General features: G+C 47.4%; 1 protein-coding gene across 3 annotated transcripts in view; it reads left to right on the top strand.

Annotated features, from left to right (window-relative positions):
• Positions 1–13,657, top strand: part of LOC146204672 (calpain-9-like) — a 119,944-nt gene extending 106,287 nt beyond the window's left edge. For all 3 annotated transcript variants that reach the window (XM_084589381.1, XM_084589380.1, XM_084589379.1), the window contains exons 15-19: positions 481–549; positions 630–708; positions 1,381–1,494; positions 1,585–1,640; positions 13,345–13,657. In XM_084589381.1, coding sequence (XP_084445507.1) covers positions 481–549; positions 630–708; positions 1,381–1,494; positions 1,585–1,640; positions 13,345–13,371 — 345 coding nt within the window. In that variant the 3' untranslated portion in view covers positions 13,372–13,657. The remainder of the gene's footprint in view (positions 1–480; positions 550–629; positions 709–1,380; positions 1,495–1,584; positions 1,641–13,344) is intronic.
• The last annotated feature ends 1,421 nt before the right edge of the window (positions 13,658–15,078 follow it).

Below are 15,078 nucleotides of genomic sequence, written 5' to 3'. Positions count from 1 at the left end.
GAGGCGAGCTCTAGATGCACCAAAGCGTCTCGCGCTCTTAGAATGAGGCACTCGACTAAGTAAAATGAGAGCCACACAAACCGGCGTTCTAGAGCGAACATGGTCCCGCAGCTCAGGACGCGCAGAGAAATATAAGATTACGCAGTTTTGTCGCCTTCGCCATTGGTGCGTGTCTGTGCTTTTGTGAATTGTTGTGTATTCGAGCCAACTAGGCCAGCAGCTAGGAACCAACTAGGCCAGCAATTAATGCATGAGCAAATAACTTCCGTCTGTATACCCTTGCTCACTTCAATCTGTTATATGCACAACCACCACCGCAGTGTGCGGAATATTGCACAGAAAGCAAGTGGTTGATTTTTATTTCTGAAGCTGTCTGCACAGGATGTATATGACGCTAGGGGTGCGCCACCTCCGAAAATATTAATAGAGGATATGCGCAACGCTGGCTGCACGTTACCACGCCTTAACGCCAGATCGCAGCCTGTCATAAATGGCAAGATCAGCATTAAGGATGTCCCCTTGATCTTGGGCATGCTTCACTTTTGGCGGGTAAGTACCACTCAACCATTCATGAATTACATCTTGAGTGTTGTGGTTGATTACCGTTTTCGCTATTTCTTTCCATTCAGAGTGTCTTCGTAAAGTTTGACCGACCGCACAAAGGGCGTACGAGCAGCTTCAACTTGCGACCACTCTTGTGGGAGGCAGGTAAGATAATACCGCGTAGGTAAGATAATACCGCTGCAGTTGCGGCTACGTTTGAGACCCCCCCCCCCCCCCCTTCCCCCATGGTTACAAATGTATCATCTATCTAAGTGGCTTGTCTGATTTTAGTGACAACATTGGTGTTCCATTTGGTGGTATTCAGGCAAAACAATTCGCTCTCATTGTTAAACAGAACGCTAAATAGCAGAGAATGTATGGTGCTCTTATATGAAAGTAGTACTCCGTGCCATGACTGCCCAGTATATGGAAGCCTACACAATGCCATCCATCACAGAAGGTCGTCGCGTAATGGGCAGTCAGTGGTAGAAATAAATTAGATTACAATTATTATTATTTTTTTTTTTGGGAGGGGGGGGGGAGGAGCAGAAAACAGCGCTAAATTGCACAATGTTTGATCTATCCGCGACAGAAGTGCTATTGGCCAGTTAGTTTTAGGACGTACCTTCCAGCGCTGTCATGGAGGCAGTTTGTTGGGGGAAGTATGTCGCACCTACGTTATAGCGCTCTCATGGAGGTATAGTTTGTTAGGTGCGGCAGAATGTACAGAATAACGCGCCGCGTATTGCAAGAACCCGTGGAACGTCTTGTCCCTAGACCATGTCTGCACAGCGGCCTTCTCGACAGGCGCAGTATACGAATGCGTTCCTTTCGCAGGGATCACGGTGAGCAACAAGGTTCTGGAATGCCTGGTCATCCGCTACACCAAAGACTGCACCATAACAGCGGAGGCGTTCATCGGAGCTCTAGTCAAGCTGTACCTGGCCCACGGTAAGAGAGTGTGTGCGCTGCTTCCCCCTCTGCTCGAACTGCATCGGGACAGCGAAGTGTGCTGACCCTTAAATCGCTTCATATTCACAGACAGGTACAGCCAAGTGGAGAAGAAGCTCAAGGAGAACACCATCTCCCTGGAAGAGGTGAGCCTGTCCACTTAATGTGGCAGTAAACAAAAATGCCTCTCATGTCTTAGCACCACAAAAAACTAAAATAAAATAAAGTGGTACACTTAAGTCTGCTTGCGGGCAGAAAAGCAAAAGCATTGCGAGACCTTGTTCCGTTATTGTTATGAGTACTCATTTCGTTGCTCGCTGCTGTTGCTTAGCTACCATTTCTATTGGTGAAATTCGGATGAGATCGAATATTGGGGGTCAAAGAAACAAATTTTGAGGGTTGTGCACCCAACTTTGGAGGTCACCATTGAGCGGACCACTTTCTGGTTAGACACTAATTTTGGTGAAATTCGGACGAAGTCGAATTTCGGAGGCCCAGGGAGGCCAAATATCGGGGGCGACCAACCTATTTTTGGAGGTCACCACTAAATTGGTCATAATCGAATTAAGTTAGACACCAATTCTGGTGAAATTATCAACAGGTCCAAATTTGGCGGTCCAGGGTCCATCCGAATTTGAAGGTCACCACTGAATTGCCCATACTCGATTTAGATTAGACATCCATTTCGCTCAATTTCTGACATGGTCAAGTTTTGGTGGTGGCTCATCCCAATTTCCAGCTCACCACTGAACTGGTCATATTCGATTAGGTAGACATCAATTTTAGTCCAATTCTGACGAGGTGAAATTTTAATGGGCTCCGGGGGGCTAAATTTCGGAGCTGGCCCAACCAAATTTGGGGGTTACTATCGAATTGGTCCTACTCTAATTAGATTATTAGGTATGGTTGTGTTTATCGCCTAGGCAATGGATTATTAACAGTTCGTACGGACAGGCTGTGATCTCAGTACACATATTGCCGACACACACTGCCTACGCTCTCTCCGCCGACGCTGTTACGACCAAGCATCCGCATTTGCGCGCTCTATTGTTCGCCTGTGGGCATGGAAAAGTGCTGTGAATATGTGGTGATGGTCCAATGGCTCTAAGTGAGCCTGTTTCCAGGAATCCTGTTTTGTAAGCCTGTTTTGCTTTGTGGACACTCTGCAAATGCCAAATTGACCCTGCCAAGAGAACGTCTGGAAAAACACAAAGAAACGTCCCGCTGCGGGAAATGCAGGAAGTGCTTTCTTTCTTTTGTTCACCCTTCCAGTCGATAAGCCCTATCGTCCAGTGAGGAATGCCTACTTTCCAAAGGAGACGACAGAGTGACATGTCCGCTGACGTGCAGGACAAGAAAGGAGCATGACGCATACAGCCATTAAGTGATTTCCCAGGAATGCAGGAAAGATTTGCAATTGTCGAAAACGGACAATGCTGGGAGCGGATGCGGCGCCACGTGCACTCGGGTTTCTGAGAAGTAAAACCACTTGTCAGAACCAGCCTGTGGTTTCTTTGCTGAAGAATAGAAATGTACCTCCTCTCCTCGCCGTTCCCAAGCTTTTCCCGCCAACAAGTGATCACGCCCAACGAATGAATGCCGGACCAGTCAGTGCTTCAGACCATCAGTGCAGTGATGTGTTCGATTGGATGCCGATACCTGAGGGGCGTGCCCTGGATTTGGTTGGTCAGCATCTTCAGAGAGGGGCTGGACATAGGGGGTTTTAAGGACGCTGCAGAGCACGAAATGTCGCTCTGAGCCCTGGGTAAACGGCTCATCCAGTCGCTTCTCGCTATGAACTCTTAACGCTTGCCATTTTGCTGATGTACCCTTCTTTTTCGTGTAAATAATCTTGTAAATAAGTTTCTCAAAGTGCCATTAAACCTGTTTGTACATATTTCACCAACTTCGAAGATTCAATCCTACTTCAACCCCGAGTCTCTGCACGCTACCAAGTGAAGGCCGGGTCGACGTAGCCCCAGCGTCACGACAACTGGTGACCAGCGTTGGGATCTGAATCTACAAGCCACAACATCTGATGACTGGAGGTGGGATCTGGATCTACAAGCTACAACATCTGGTGATTCGAGGTGGATCAGAATCTACAAGCCACATCTTGTGATCGGAGGTGGCATCTCAAGCAACAAGCAGGCGCAACAATCGGCCAACAAGAGAGCAGCTCGGAACATCGATCGCATGTGTGGGTGAGTGCTTGGCTTTTCTTCTGATGTGGACCAGGTTCTAGAACAGGGTTAGATTTTAGAACTGGTAAAAAGTGTTGAAACGCCTTTAGGTTTGGTAGTTTGCACTGTTGTTTTGGAAGTAGCCGACACTCGGAGCGATCATGGACCTACAAAAGCTGCAGAAACCGGAACTGTTGCAATTGTGTGAGGAATTGGGAATTGATACAAGAGGTTTGGCACGAAAACCTTTGATTATAAAGGCAATCACAGATTTGGGAGCCGATGATGAGGAGCTCAGTGAAGCATGGAACCTCATCGTCCAAAAAAAGGAGGAGCAGCTCAGACAGCAGAAAGAGCGGGAAAAAGAGGAAAAGAGGCGTGAGCGTGAACTTGAGAGGGAAAAAGAGGAAAGGGAGCGCGAACGTGAGAGTGAAAGAGAGGAAAAGAAGCTAGACATTGAGCTCCGGAAATTAGAACTAGAGTTGAGCAAGAGGTCGGGCGATTGTCCCCAGCTAGCGGTACCTCGTCTCAACAAGGAGGCAGATTTCAAGATGTCAAAGTACATGCAGCCATATGTGATATCAGGGGATATCGGTCTGTATCTGGCTAACTTTGAGCGAACCTGCGAAAAACTGTCCTTCCAGCGAGACACTTGGTCTCAGAGATTATTGACGGTTCTGCCCTGCGAGGCAGCGGAGGTTGTCGCGCGGCTAAGCAAGGAGGACGCGGACAACTACGAGAAGGTCAAAGCTTGCCTTCTGAGAAAGTATAGGCTTAGCGCCGAGGCGTTCAGACAACGTTTTCGGAACGCTACTAAGTCCAGGGACGAGAGTTACCCTGAATTCCTGTATAATTTAAGAGTCAATTTGGGCGAGTGGCTAAAGAGCACTGATTCCTACCGTGATAGGGACGCTGTAGTCGAGCGAATTCTTTTGGAGCAGTTTTATAGCTGCCTCCCAGAAAAAGAAAGAAATTGGTTACAGGACCGAGGCGAAATTAAGTCGGCAACTGAAGCTGCCGAACTCATTGAGGAGTACGCTTCGCGCCGACAATTCAGCAACCCAGCAGTAGATAGGCTCCGCAATCCCACGTTCAGTGTAAATAACCGTCAGAAAAGGCACTTTGCTAGATTTGCAAACGAAGAAAGGAAGGCTTCTTCAGGCAAACGCCCTAGAAAGGACGGCAGTGAGAAAAGTGGGGAAGTGACCAACGCGCAGAACACAAAGAAAAAGCTTGAGGCTAGGAAGCCGCTCACATGCTTTAGGTGTAATGAGCAAGGTCACATTGCCGTCAACTGCCGGAAAGAAAAGATTGCTTTCTCGTATGTCAGGGACTGCGATGAAAATATGCAGCTTTTAGAACCCTACCTGCATGACCTAGTAGTCAACGGGAAGCCTTGCAAGGTACTGCGCGATTCGGCCGCAACGATGGATGTTGTCCATCCGGCGTATGTGTCGCCTTCCGACTATACAGGACAGTGTGCGTGGATCCGCCAGGTAGTGGAGGAACAGAGTGTGTGCTTGCCAATCGCGAACGTGGTCATCGAGGGCCCTTTCGGCAAGTTAACAACCGAGGCTGCCGTTTCAGGAAAGCTTCCTGAAAGCTATCCGTATTTGTTTTCCAACAAATCGGACATGCTACTGCGAAAGAGGGGCATCCTGTTCGGAGACAGAGTTGTGCAAGCCTTAACACGTTCAAAGGCGCGAGAACTAGCTACACTGCTCATACCAGAAAATTCCACAGCGGAGGAAGCGGCAGTTAAAACAGTGGTCGAAGCGGAAGATAGCGGGTCAGAAAACTTTGAGAGCGAGGCATCTCAGATAAGTCAACTTGAAAGTGAGCTTGATGAGACGCGGAATGAGGACGTTCTTGAGAGTAACCTCTTGCCGCCGGTGTCTAGTAATCTCACGAGACTTCTAAGTGGAACCCGAGAGGACTTAGCTATGGAGCAAGCCAATGATTCCAAGAATAAGCTCGAAGTACAGTGGGAAGGACCTGCTAAAGTCGTTGCAGAGCTTTCTGACACTAACTACGCAGTGAAAATCCCCGATAGGCGTAAAGCAGGGTGCATTTATCATTGCAATCTTATGAAGCCTTATGAGCAGAGGGAAACCATGGTAAATCTAACGTTAAACCTTCCTGAGGAGATGGGGGACAACTTGATTTGCCTCGGCGGAAAAGGAAGCAACGCTCAGGAGCTTCTCAAAAAGACGGAGCAGAGAGGAGAACTAAAGAAATCCCAGCTGTCCGATCTGGGCGAAATAATAACAGAGTTTGAGGCCTGCTTCGTGGACAGGCCAGGCAGGACTGATTTGACTGAGCACGATATTGAGCTGACTTCAGACGTGCCAGTGCGATCAAGGTGCTACCGATTCTCTCCAAGGCAAAGAGAAATTCTGGATAGGGAAGTAACTCGCATGCTGGAATTGGGAGTAATAAAACCCTCGGAAAGCGATTATGCTTCGCCTATGATCTTAGTAGAAGGTCCAGGTAAAGACCCTAGGCCTGTGGTAGACTACCGAAAGCTAAATTCTCTCACCAGGGATCAAGTGTATCCTATTCCGAATATTGAGGAGAGAGTAGAACAGGTCAGTAGAGCGGCATATGTGACTACGCTGGACCTTACTCGAGGATACTGGCAAGTACCGCTCACTGAACGCGCCAGCAGATACGCGGCTTTCGTCACTCCGACGGGCAGCTACCAGCCAACAATGATGAGTTTCGGGCTCAAAAATGCTCCATTTTGTTTTTCCCGACTCATGGATAGGGTTTTAAAGGGGTGTGAAACATTCGCAGTGCCTTACTTAGATGACATTGCGGTTTTTTCCGACTCATGGGCGGACCATATGGTACATCTAAGAGCTGTACTGAGCCTTTTGCGTCAAGCTGGACTAACCGTAAAGGCCGAGAAATGTTGCCTGGCAAGGGCGACCGTGGACTACTTGGGTCACAATGTAGGTCAAGGTTTCAGGAAACCCAGCGAGATTAAGATTTCTGCGGTAGCAGACTACCCGCGGCCGAGCACGAAGACGGAAATTCGAGCATTCCTGGGTCTGACTGGGTACTACAATCACTACATCCCTGACTATTCAGCTTTGGCTAGCCCTCTGACCGACGCTCTCCGCAAGACAGAACCGACAAATGTAGTCTGGGACGAACAAAAGGAAGCCTCCTTCGTAAACCTGAAGGCTGTGCTGATTAGCCGTCCGGTATTGCGAGCTCCAGACTATGGCCGAGAATTCACGGTCCAGTGTGATGCCAGTGATCGAGGGTTAGGTGCTGTTCTCTGCCAGAGAGATGACGACGGTAATGAGCACCCCGTGCTCTACTTGAGCAGAAAACTGAGTTCTAGAGAGAGGGCTTATTGCGCGTCAGAGAAAGAATGCGCTTGCATTGTATGGGCCATTCAAAAATTGCAGTGCTATCTTGGAGGGGCCAAATTCACCGTAGAGACGGACCATTGTCCCCTGGCTTGGCTGCAAACTGCGACATCGAAGAACAGTCGCCTTCTGAGGTGGAGCTTGATTTTACAGCAGTACAATTTTGAAATAAGATACAAAAAGGGGAAGTTAAATGGGAATGCGGACGCGCTTAGCCGCTCTTTCTAAGCGGTCCGAGATGTTCCTCACCATGTATCCAAATTGATAATCAGGTTTTTTTTTTTTCGTGCGCTTGTATATGTGTGGCTATGTAAAGCAGCACGTTTGGTTTTCTAGGAATACGTGGGTCCTGAACGTCTTGAGAGTGGGCTTTTCTCGAACAACAATGGCAGTTTTCTTTTAACCTGGTCTCTTCAGACGGGAGCCGAGTGCTTGCTTCGACATGTGGTTGAGTTTCAGACAGCTCGAGCAATTTGGCCTACAACAATCAAGACAACGCGACAAGCAACAGCGAGCTTCAAGCGCTCACGTGCAGGCCATTAAGTCGTCTCTTCATGCAGCAGCTGGGACTGCTGCCCTCCGAGACTCTTCTGGCGGGGGAGGAGGCTGTTACGACCAAGCATCCGCATTTGCGCGCTCTATTGTTCGCCTGTGGGCATGGAAAAGTGCTGTGAATATGTGGTGATGGTCCAATGGCTCTAAGTGAGCCTGTTTCCAGGAATCCTGTTTTGTAAGCCTGTTTTGCTTTGTGGACACTCTGCAAATGCCAAATTGACCCTGCCAAGAGAACGTCTGGAAAAACACAAAGAAACGTCCCGCTGCGGGAAATGCAGGAAGTGCTTTCTTTCTTTTGTTCACCCTTCCAGTCGATAAGCCCTATCGTCCAGTGAGGAATGCCTACTTTCCAAAGGAGACGACAGAGTGACATGTCCGCTGACGTGCAGGACAAGAAAGGAGCATGACGCATACAGCCATTAAGTGATTTCCCAGGAATGCAGGAAAGATTTGCAATTGTCGAAAACGGACAATGCTGGGAGCGGATGCGGCGCCACGTGCACTCGGGTTTCTGAGAAGTAAAACCACTTGTCAGAACCAGCCTGTGGTTTCTTTGCTGAAGAATAGAAATGTACCTCCTCTCCTCGCCGTTCCCAAGCTTTTCCCGCCAACAAGTGATCACGCCCAACGAATGAATGCCGGACCAGTCAGTGCTTCAGACCATCAGTGCAGTGATGTGTTCGATTGGATGCCGATACCTGAGGGGCGTGCCCTGGATTTGGTTGGTCAGCATCTTCAGAGAGGGGCTGGACATAGGGGGTTTTAAGGACGCTGCAGAGCACGAAATGTCGCTCTGAGCCCTGGGTAAACGGCTCATCCAGTCGCTTCTCGCTATGAACTCTTAACGCTTGCCATTTTGCTGATGTACCCTTCTTTTTCGTGTAAATAATCTTGTAAATAAGTTTCTCAAAGTGCCATTAAACCTGTTTGTACATATTTCACCAACTTCGAAGATTCAATCCTACTTCAACCCCGAGTCTCTGCACGCTACCAAGTGAAGGCCGGGTCGACGTAGCCCCAGCGTCACGACAACGCGCTGTAGTGGCGCCACTCATGGGTCGAGAAATGTTTTCGCATTAAAAAAACACGTCGGGCAGTTCATGCATAAACACGAACAACCACCAAATCGCTTAGTTTTCAGTTTTTAATGAAGCCTTCCCAACCATTCGGTACCCTTGATGAATAATTTTGGCCGGGGTTTGGCAATGCCCATTACTATATTTATTTATTTATTTATTCAGGTTACCCTTAAAGGCCCTCCAAAGATTACATGGGGGGGGGGGGGATCAGTTCAGTTCAGTCGTGTCCGACTCTTCGTGACCCTATGGACCATATCACGCCACGCTTTCCGGTCTCTATCGTCTTAACATCACATAACTTCATCTGCAGTGCCTCGAGGATGCCATCTAACCATCGCGTTCGCTGCCTACCCCTTCTCCGGCGACCCTCAACCTTTCCCAACATCAAATCTTTCTCCAGCGACTCCGCTCTTCTCATCAGATGACCAAAGTAGCTGAGCTTTAACTTTAGAATTTGACCCTCCAATGAGCAGTCAGGGTTTATGGTCGACAATATCGACTGATTTGATCTTCTGGCAGTCCAAGGAACTCTCAAGAGTCTTCGCCAGCACCACAATTCAAACGCGTCAATTCTTCGGCGGTCAGCCTTTTTCACAGTCCAACTCTCGCATCCATACATCACAACTGGAAAGACCATAGCACGAGTTATACGGATCTTGGTTGGCAGACTACTGTCTCTGCTCTTTACTAGGCGGTCAAGGCTAACCATTGCTCTCTTTCCCAGAAGCAGGCGTCTCCTAATTTCATGGCTGCAGTCTCCTTCCGAGGTAATCTTGGAGCCCAAGAAAAGAAAATCTCTCACAGCTTCCACTTCTTGTCCCTTGATGCTCCAGGACTTGATAGGGCAAGGCGCCATGATCTTTGTATTTTTAATGTTCAGTTTAAGCCCAAACTTCTCACTCTCTTCTTGTACGCGCATCAAAAGTCTCTTGAGTTCCACTTCACTTTCTGCCATTAAAGTGGTATCATCCGCATATCTAAGGTTGTTGATACGTTTTCCAGCAATCTTCACTCCAGCTGAAGACTCGTCCAGACCGGCCTTCCTCATGATGCACTCTGCATATAGGTTAAATAGGCAGGGCGACAGTATGCAGCCTTGTCTCACCCCTTTCTCAATCGGAAACCAATCAGTAAGACCATGCCCAGTTCTGACTGTGGCCTCTTGCCCTTCATAAAGGTTCCTGAGGATACCATCAATTCCGCTAGCTTTGTTCTTAGCAAGGCTGGCTAAAGCCCGTTCAACTTCACTCTTCAGGATGCCCGGCTCGAGATCAGTAATCACAACCGTCCTATGTTGGGTTTGCACATCCGGGTCCTTCTTGTACAGTTCTTCTGTGTATTCCTGCCACCTCTTCTTTATCTCTGAGGCTTCAGTGAGGTCCTTGCCTCGTTTGTCCTTCATCACACCCAGCTTAGCACAGAAGCTTCCTTTGATATCTTTGATTGTCTTATACAGAGCTCTTGTGTTCCTCAATTGGCGGCTGTCCTCAACTGCTTGGCACTGTATGTTCAGGAAGGCATTCTTATCTCTCCTTGCTATTTTCTGAACAATTGTAAAAAAAAAACACGATGCAATTAGCAACAACTACAATAAGAACCATTAAATATAACATCAAAAGAGGAAAGAAAAACAACACCAAATATTCTACAGATTTCCGTCACAGCGAAGTAGCTCTTGGCACTATAAAGTAGCAGTAGCAGTAGCAGTAGCGAAGTAGCAGTAGCATTATAAAAGAAAGTGCACGATTTTGTATTTCTTTCCTTCTTTGTTTATTTCTTTCATTCTTTCAAGAAATTTCGTTACAGAAAATCTTGGGGGATGCTACAAAAGGCAGTAATCGTACGCGACGGGGCCGCGACCCCCTTGGCTGCTCCGTACACACAGCCATTTTATACAAAACAATAATATACAGCAAAAGTAGCTCACTGATATGACATCATAAAGCTAAGACATTAATAACACATAAATACAGTTATTCCAAGCAACAACTTGGACGCATAGTTTGGATATAGAGCACAGTGTTATATAAGGATATATTTTTCCTACTGAATCATTTTATTGATTTTTATTTGTCTCCTTTACTACCTGCGAGGTTTATTCGAAAAATAAAGCATAAAAGGGGCAATTGCTGCATCGACCCCTACATCTTCAGTTTCGACGACTGTCCTTTCATGGGGCAAAAAACGCGTGCTGTTGCATTATGGCACTATGCTCGGAACGTTAGTAAGGACATCAGCTGAAAACATTTCAGGTGTCCATTTGTCCAGGATCTTGGAAACTACTTTCACTGCGCGTGACTAGACAACGCTGGCGGTATTTCACACAGTACTTGGGTGCTAGGAATTGGCGTGCGATTTTAACAAGGGGTAGATAGCACGCTAATATTCAATGGATAAGTACCGTCTCGGCCATAATGCGGAACACGCCTTGGTGATAAAATCTTATCATGCGTAACATATAAGTATCTTATGCATATGTGATCATATGCCCCTGGTGCTCTAGCGTAGGGACCCAAGTAACCATCATATATTCTCTACGGAAGGCGTGATGAATTTTCAAACATAGAAGCGTGCTAACATTATGGCCGCACCTACACAAGAAGCTAACAGGCCTCTCTCAGAATCACGTTTATTTACCCACTTACAGTTTGTTATCAGGCAGCAGACTGAGGACATATACACTTCGTTGTATGAGATACCAGGGCCTCCGGCAAAAATTCGGTACTGCCAGCCATCCACGCAAAATTATTATATATTGTTTTTTTTTTTTTTTTTTTTTTTTTTTTTTTTTTGTCCTGCTCTCTTCACCGGACTTTCAGCAAAAGAGGAAATAAATGGAAATGACGAACCAGGCCGCGCTACTTTGTCAAAAAAAAAAAATACGATCTAAAAATGAAATTATAACACCATTACAGGCGCAGCATTAAAAAAAAAAAAAAAGGTTGGCGACGTGTGAGTGCTTTAACTCGGAACTTCTTCGAAAGCAGGAGACAATGAACAGATAAGAAAATATTCTCGATATAATTTTCAATACTCGGTTCTGAAGGAAAAAAAATGTGTTGGCAAAACACCACTGACTGTAAGGTATTAAATTTTTGGTGGCTAATTATTATGTCCTAAAATAAACAAACGTGCGAGTCGTTCACAAATGGCATCGAATTGCCTATGCTGATTTATTTGGTTAGCGTGAAAGTAAAATGCAGGGGTTCCCCAAATACGAGAAACTTTGTAAACATGGAAAAAGGTGATGCAAGCTGAATATGGGCCAGATGTTTATTTCGCTTTGCCCTTCGCAGGCGACGAAATCGGCGATTGAAGTTCCGCGGGAGGTTGGCCCCCATGTGCGACGCACAGTAGAGAACGAAAACTATATGCATACATAAACTTCAATATTGACGGCAGAATGACCCTGTTTCGTGCCTGGCTGCTTCGCTCGTTCCAGTTCGGCTGTCAACCGGGTAGATCAAAGACTGGCGTCGTGCCGCAGTGTATTGCTCGCTTTTAGAAGTCAGCTTTCTTTCAAATTCAATGCATCACACTGAGCTTTTGATGTCGTTGTTTTGTTGCTGCTCGTGTAATTGGAGCTCCTCGACAAGGGATTCCATGGTTGGCGGTTACATTTGCCGAATAAAAAGGGCTGCCTATCTCGTCGGAAGCATGTGGGTCGTACCATTTTCGTCGCGCTCGACAACTAGCCAGTTCGCACCTGAGCGTTTAGAGTGATATTAAAAGGTTGATTAGTTGATGTCGACTAATTATTCATGGAGGCGGTACTAAAAGAAATATCAGAGGATGTTTTAGATAAATCTTAACAGCGTTCACTTGAGTTCGGTTCGAAAGAAAGCTCAGGTTTGGTTTTGTTTTTTAAAATTTTGTCCATCTTAGCTGCGATACCCTGCACATGTACAATCGTGAGCAAAAGTGGTATACAACACTCAGCCGGTGACGGAGCTCGGGACAACTGCATCTAAATGCCATCTAGCGACAGGGACAGCGACTGTGACATGTGCATGTGGATAAAATGGGGCACCACCACTATTGTCTCGATCCCAAATAGCTATTGCTGATGGCCTTGCAGCGCAATTTTCCCGAGCTCCGCCATCGGCTGAGTGTTGTATACCACTTTTGCTCATGACTGTACATGTAAAGCTGTGCCCGTCATCCGACCAACCAGTGTGCAGTCCTAAGTGGTAGAGCTCCTCTGCGGTTCGGGATGCTAATCATGGCGGAATAGAAAGCGAAAATTCGTTTGTGATGCCGACGACGCGATTTTCCGCAAAATAAGCGCCATTAGTTTTTGTCTATGGGCGCATAGCCTACATTTATAGCGGCTGGCATGTTTTCAGTCTATTGCGACCGCGGAAATGGCGCTCTCATTCACAAGGCAGGATATAGGTATACACATGCACTTCCTACTACGCAAGACAGAGCGCAAGCCTTAGCAAACTTCTGAAATTGTCCCGCAAGCGTTCGCCTTGGTGTCATTCGATACTTAACTACAGCTTAAAACTCTAGGCTGTGTACTATGTGTTTCGCGTCTGCCGTCACTACGGTCAGCCGTAAGGAATGAGTGTATAACAGTTGAATGTGTGCTAAGAAGTGAAGTTAACAGTAGTTTATGAATGTACTTCTCTCTTCTCTCCTTGTGCACAGATGATCCTGATGACAGTGTACTCCTGAGACCTCCAGTTCAACTACGAAACAAATGTTTTTTACGACGACATCCCGATCCTGTCGTGGTGCCGGGTTCCATGGACAGAGACTTCGATTAGACGGGCCGCCACAGTGGGCTATCAGAGTGTAATATATGCTAATGTATTGAAACATTTATCGACGAGATTGTACTTCGAGTGTGTGTGCGAGTGTACGCGGGCATGTGTGTGTGCATGTGTTTGTGTGCCTGCTCAGAGCGACATCTTTCTTTTTTTCTTTCGCAAAGCGCCAGAAGGAAATAAAGGATGTCTTTTCATACAATCTCCCAGTCTACATTCGCGTTTCCACGTATTTTAAATGAGGTTCACCGTGCTGCAAGAACAAAATGCTGTATATCATTGAACTGGATCCACTTCAATCATCGATGGACGGCCACTGAAAATCTGTACTGTCGTGGGTGGGAGGCACCGCGTTCTACGCGCTTTCATTTTCCATTTCAGCCGGTCGGATATCGACATGAAGACATCATGAAACAACAGCAGCGAGGTACCAGGGAGAGAAATCGCAAGATAACGGATCTCGTCTTCAACGGTCGCCATCGCCGCACGTGGCGGTTAATCAGTGGCTGCGTCATGCACCCAATACTGAGCTGCTGAGCCAATGGGGCAAATGGTCTGGTCGCCAAGCACAGAAACATGAAAGCCGCGGCTTATCCACCCAACCAATGCCAGAGGACCGAAATAGGGACGTGTTCCGTAAGGTTTCATTTGCCATTTCCTATTTCGGATCCATTTGGAATTCTGCCATTGGTCACTATTGTTGGGTGACAAAGGCGCGGCTTTAAGCGTCAGTGGGAAGCGAACGGACCATTCACTCACTGTTAGCGACCGCACCCCAGCAATGGCTCCATGATAAGGTCAGCGGTTGGCCCCTGCGTGCGCCAAGTGGCGGTGGCCATCGTCGACAGCGGGACCCTCTGTCTTGCGATTTTTAAGGCGAAAGCCTTTAAGCTCTCGTCGTTGTCAGCGGGAGCTGTCGGCAGAGCGAGAGAGCGAGAGTTCAAAATAAATTAATGAACCTTGTCTCCACCGGGGAATCGAACCCCATTCCTTGGATCCCCAGCCAAGCGATTTACCAACTGCGCCACGCCCCTGATCGTGAAACGCTGTTCATAATTCCCCTTGCCTACCGTGAGGATGATAGCGGGATTCCGCTAGTGACAGATACCGCGCCTTTCCTGTAAACGAATTATAGAACGCCGGTGAACTTTCAATTAAATGCTGGTTGTGTTCGACAAGGGGCGCGTAAGGTACCGTCACGACTGGTCATTACGTCGCATGGCGATTCATGCATAGACGAAGCTGACCCCGCCGGGCGTCCGATCCAGGCGTCCGTGCGGCGCCTTTCATTTGCCGCTTCCTCGAACGCCGCACCACACAGAAAACAGAAGCAGACCCAGATGTAGTACAGCAGGCATCAATGGAAATTGAAAATTATTTACAGGATAGAAAAGGCGCAGTATCTGTCACAATTCTCCGCGGACACATGTACCACGCCGTAAAGGGAGGGATGAAGGTGGGAGTGAAAGAAGAGAGGGAGATAGAGGTGCCGTAGTGGAGGGCTACGATCCACCGCGCTATAATGGCTTTCACCTCATCGCACTTTGGTGGTCCAAAGTGCCCTCTAGAATTTTTTGTGACTGGCGGCTAGCGGATTTCGTCTGATGCTACCATC

This window comes from Amblyomma maculatum, chromosome 1 (assembly GCF_055883805.1).
Source record: "Amblyomma maculatum isolate TAMU_Amacu chromosome 1, ASM5588380v1, whole genome shotgun sequence".
Taxonomy (NCBI): Eukaryota; Metazoa; Arthropoda; class Arachnida; order Ixodida; family Ixodidae; genus Amblyomma; species Amblyomma maculatum.
The sequence above is the reverse complement of the archived record's forward strand: the minus strand, read 5'-3'. Positions and strand labels throughout refer to the sequence as shown.